Source organism: Lactuca virosa, chromosome 2 (genome assembly GCF_052849685.1).
Source record: "Lactuca virosa cultivar CGN04683 chromosome 2, Lactuca_virosa_CGN04683_v6, whole genome shotgun sequence".
In the NCBI taxonomy this organism is placed as follows: Eukaryota; Viridiplantae; Streptophyta; class Magnoliopsida; order Asterales; family Asteraceae; genus Lactuca; species Lactuca virosa.
In genome coordinates this window covers 50,410,763-50,416,322 of record NC_136427.1, presented here as the reverse complement: position 1 = coordinate 50,416,322, position 5,560 = coordinate 50,410,763, and the positions used below count along the sequence as shown (strand labels likewise).

Genomic DNA, 5,560 nt, shown 5'->3' with positions numbered 1-5,560 from the left:
AAAACTTCATTTGTCATTTATAGTGTTTTTAGAAACATCTTTTTGAATAAAAACCCAAAAATTGGTATCAGATTCATTTTTGCAAGCTTCGTTAGACTATTTGATTATTTGGTATAATCTTTGTTTTTGGAAAACATTGATGGTTTTATTTTTATAAGAAAATTTCATATATATTTCCTATGACAACTTTAAAATGTTTATAATTATTATTTTAATGACTAGAAGGTTACATGCATCTTTTTAGTCATTATATTTTAATGCTCTATGATGCTTGTTTTATGTTTATATATATTATGCATGTTTGTAAAATTATATTTTAAAATGCTAGATAATTTTTTTAACATAAAAATGATCACAAGAGGTTTGATTTTAATGAAATTTATTTTTTAACATAAGATGGTACAAATGTTTTAAAATGAATTTGGTTTTATCGCTTAAAACTAGTTAACGGTAAATTTAGACGATTAAAATTATATAAGTTTAAAATCGAGATTTTAGAGACTTATCAAACTCAAAACCTTATTTTATAAAAGAAAATTTTATTAAAAGGTATATAAATTTTCGTTATCGCTCAAACGCCTAGATATTAAATTTAAAATTTGACCGATTCAATTATATTAAATTGGACGTTATAAAAGAACATTGGTAAAATGTGATTTACAAAGGTATACTACAATAACGGAAAGTCTTCTATGCAAACTCTTCCGACCTGTTAATAAACCCGAAAATACATGCATTAAGATATGTCAACAAAAAATTGTTGGTGAGTTCTATAGTAGGGATGGCAAAAAAGCCCAAACCCGACAGGGAAACCCGAAACCTGATCATTTTGGGTCAGGTAACGGGTCGTTATCGGGTTCGGGGCAGGGAGTGGGTTATCCTAGCCTCCACCCGCCCCGCCCCGATTATAATATATATATATATATATATATATATATATATATATATATATATATATATATATATATATATATATATATATAGGAGTAGGATCAAATGAGAACACTTAAAAGGTTGAGAACGTGAGAACATATCTGGACCATTTAAATATTTAGATCTAATGTTATTATTAAACGGACGATTTATGAAAAATTCTAAAACTACTGGCATTAAAGTGTAACTTTTAAATGGCCAGAAGGGCATAATAGGAATTGCAAATTTACCTACTTCCTACAATTTCTCACCCTCTCTCCTTTTTCCTTTTATATTCCCGTATCTTTATCCCCCTCACTCTCTCTCTAGGGTTTTATAATAAATTGCCTCCCTCTATGAATTCAGTTCCATTTTCTTTCCTCTCTTCATCCGGCGACGTAACACCAATGACCGTCGATGTTTCCCGCACTCTAGTCGCCAGATTCGTCATTGATTTACTACTAAGATAATTGTGAGCAACCATGGGTGATACTGATGTTAAAGACGAGAAGCATGAAGCACCACTATCTGGATCTGCAGTTCGTGACGATGCATCTGAATCCTCTTGTTATTCAATGGAAGATGACAAAGAAACCCAAATACATTTGGGTCCCAAGATTAGCATCAAAGAACACCTCGAAAAGGATAAGTTAATCCCAAAATTAATACATTCACCTTTTTTAGGGCTTTTTAGTAATTTTACTATTTTGGATCTTTTTTTATTATGTGTTGGTGGTTCAGGATGATGCGAGTTTGAGGAGGTGGAAAGAGGAGTTGCTTGGAAGCGTTGATGTAAGTCAGGCCGAAGATAATTTTTTTTCTTTATTTGATAACTATGCTAAAATTCTATAGTAAAAAAGGAGGCCAGATAATGCAATAAGCTACTTTTCCTTGAAACCTGTCACCAAATCAAACATAAACTCAATTGCTAATATGTTATTTGGTATCATTCGTGTTGTTTTTACTAGAAGTTCAAGAACCTGATGTGAAAATTCTAAGCCTTACAATAATCACTGCTGGAAGAGACGATATTGTCCTTCTAATCTCCGAATCTGGGAACCAAAAAGGCCTTTGGTTCACCTTAAAAGAAGGAAGCAAATACAATCGAAAATTCTCAATCAAGGTCAGGGCTTAAATACACCAACATCGTGTGGAAAACCGGTATCAAGGGTGACCTCCTCTTTTCAAAATTCGAAGGGTATTTTTGTCATTGTAAGGTGGTTTTACATGTGATAATTGTTTAATCAAAAAAGAATTGTTTGATTATGTTCGTTATAATCATTTATGATTATAAATATTGTTGTCCATATGATTAGAAGACACCGATAATAATAATTTATGATTATAATTATTTGCAACATAAACGATTAGATGACCGGTAATAATTATTTATGATTATAACACCATATGATTTTGCTACCAATCATTCATTTTAATATTTTTTTTATCATTTTACATTTTTGTAGATATTGATCAAAGAAAATGGAATGTTGGAATTTTTTTAGGTATCACTACTGCTCGTTACACAAGCTCGCAAGCCATTTGATTCAAATAGAAGAATGAATTTGCGACCGATTGAAGAAAATGATTGACATAGTGATGAATTTTGTAATTTTTTCCATTGAAGTGGTTTAATCATTATTGAATATAATTATGTATAAATGCTAGAAATTAGTCTTGACATATTCATTTATGAATATAAATATAAAAATGTATAAACTCAATCTTTGGAAGACTTATTTATCAATATAATAGTGTTTGATAATGAATTATTAATGTATTGATTTTCTTATTTGTCACTATATTCATGTATGATTAGTACTTAATTTTTTATTCATTTAAAAATAAAAAAATTTATCTTTAAATTATGTTGTATTCGTTTATGATTACACTCGTATATTTTTATAATTACAAATGTGTTTTATTCATACATATTTGAAAATATTCTGATGAATTATACATTAAAAAAAAATCAATTTTTTTATTTGACAAAAAAATGAATACAAATTAATAAAAAAAATCGGTTAATTATTTTTTAGGTAAATGTAATCAATATCGCTAAATTTTAGGAAATTAAGATTTGAATTTAATTTGTTTTAATTTAAATTAAAAATACAATTACTAATATACCCTTGCATAATGATTGGTCCAGAAGTGTTCTCGCGTTCTCAACCTTTTTAGTGTTCTCATTTGATCCTTACCCTATATATATATATATATATATATATATATATATATATATATATATATATATATATATATATATATATATGTTCGAATCAATCATTTTCATGCTAATTGCACGTATTCAAAGATCAAATACTTACTGTGGACAATCTTTTTAGTTATTAACAATGTGGTATGAATGATTATTTTTTTTATGTTTTGACGTATTACACCAAACTTAAATGAAATAATTCTTAATATAACGTCCAATTTATTTTATTAAAGTGATGCATCATATTTTTAATTTAAAAGGGAGGTTAGAACATGTATTTTTATAAGACATCAGGGTACCTTAAAACAAATATAGATTTCATTATGAATTGTTGTTGTGAACTCGATAATATACCCGAAACCCGACGGAAAAACCCGGAACCCGATGGGGCTCCCCGATAAGATACCCGAAAGATATCGGGGTCCGGTTTGGAAACCATGCCCTGCCCCGAACCCGCCCCATTGTCATTCCTATTCTATAGATTTTGACACAAAATACTTTTATAACCAAAAGTATTTTATAAAAAGTTATATGGTTGACCAGCTTTATAAATACGTACTTTTCTATCAAAAGTATAAAAATAAATGAGTTATAAAAGTGTATTTGGACTCATTTAGAAATATCGTTTGTTCAAATCCAAAAGTACAAAATTTGGTAAGCATATAAGTAGGTCAAACTTATATCAAATTTTACGGTTCTCATGTCCAAAATACATTTTTATATAAGGATTTTGAATAACAAATTATATAAAATAATACATGTCATACTTTGTGAAAGCATAAAAATAACAAACTTTTATCTTAAAGTTTCATACAAGTAATTATATAGTGTATATGTATCACTCATAAGTTTCGAGTTTATATACTTTGTATGGTCGTGTCGTAGTATTAATTAAGGGTTATTTTACTTAATTGGGGAACCGATACCGAATCAGCGAGGAAAACTCCCCCCACATAAACATTGTGTTCTCATGCAAAAATGTAGGGTTTATATAAATAACTTGTGTAATGTAAGTTAATAAACCTTGACCAATCGTGTCGTAATGTTAATTAATTGTTATATGACTTAATTTTGATAATGACACTTATCGTTTAGAGTCACCAACTATCCCACTACATACTGTTTATTTCAACTAGTATAGGTGAACCAAAACCCCATATCAATCCTAATTCAATTCTATACGGTAACAAAACAAACTTCAATGTCTATAATGAGCTCATAATCGACACTAAGACACGAGACTTCTGCACCAGCACAAGAGAGATAACATGTGGAACATCATCACTAACGCTTTGCCAACGTTGTGAAATACATAGATATTGAACGTCAACGCCCATTTCGACTCGTCAGACGATGGTTGTATCTAGCAACCGTAGGCAAGATGTCTACCCGTATAAATCTATATCCTCGATCTTATACCTAATGTTCCTCATTCCTTGCGGATTAACGGTTATACAGAAGAGGGTTTTCACCAAGATTTGTGGTCTTAGTTTAGAGAACAAAACATAGCACATATAGGGAAACCCGAGTGTGTTGGATTCTAACAATGTGTCTAGGCATCTTAATCCTAAACCTTTTGTTATAAGTTCATAGAACACCTATAATTCTCTGATGTTTAGGAATAATTATTGATTTAATTCTTTTAGTATTTGAGATTTGTAAGACTTAACATATTTTCAAATTTTATTTTCTGTCGTGACGAAATTTGGGCAGCATAACGACTGCTTTTGTAACATTTTGTCAGGTTTCAACCAATGTGAAACCAACTAATATATATATATATATATATATATATATATATATATATATATATATATATATATATATATATATATATATATATATATATATATATATATATAGGGAAGAGTTATATGGAAAACAAAAAAACCCTAAAAATCATAAAAATGCATAAAAAAAATACTTAGAGATCACAAAACTTTTTTTTGATTTTATACATAAAAAATGGCAAGTTTTATAAAATTTTCGCTGAAAAAAAAATAAAAAAATCAAAATTTTTTTTTTGGTTTTTTTTTCAAAAAAAAATTCAGCGAAAATCTATAAAAAGTTGCGAATTTTCATAATATAAAATTACAAAAAAAATTGTTATCTTTAAGTATTTTTTTTATGCATTTTTTTGATTTTTAGGGTTTTTGAAAAGTTTTTTTTCCATATAACCTAAACCTATATATATATATATATATATATATATATATATATATATATATATATATATATATATATATATATATATATATACACTTAGCAACAGAAAAGTTTTCCACTTTTGATTTTGGCCACTAACTTTATGATGGTTAACTTTTGTTGTTTCAAACATTGGCCAAAAAACTTTGTCAAATTAACAGTTTTCGTCCCTTGACTGGTTGGTCAATGGTTGCTTACACTAAAATCGTATGAGTCATAATTTTT

General features: G+C 28.2%; 1 protein-coding gene across 1 annotated transcript; it reads left to right on the top strand.

Annotated features, from left to right (window-relative positions):
• Nucleotides 1-1,394: 1,394 nt before the first annotated feature.
• LOC145157430 (rho GDP-dissociation inhibitor 1-like) lies at nucleotides 1,395-2,417 on the top strand. Its single transcript, XM_079076467.1, has 3 exons — nucleotides 1,395-1,605; nucleotides 1,881-2,035; nucleotides 2,379-2,417. Exons 1-3 carry the CDS (start codon nucleotides 1,395-1,397, stop codon nucleotides 2,415-2,417), a joined length of 405 nt encoding a protein of 134 aa, XP_078932593.1.
• The last annotated feature ends 3,143 nt before the right edge of the window (nucleotides 2,418-5,560 follow it).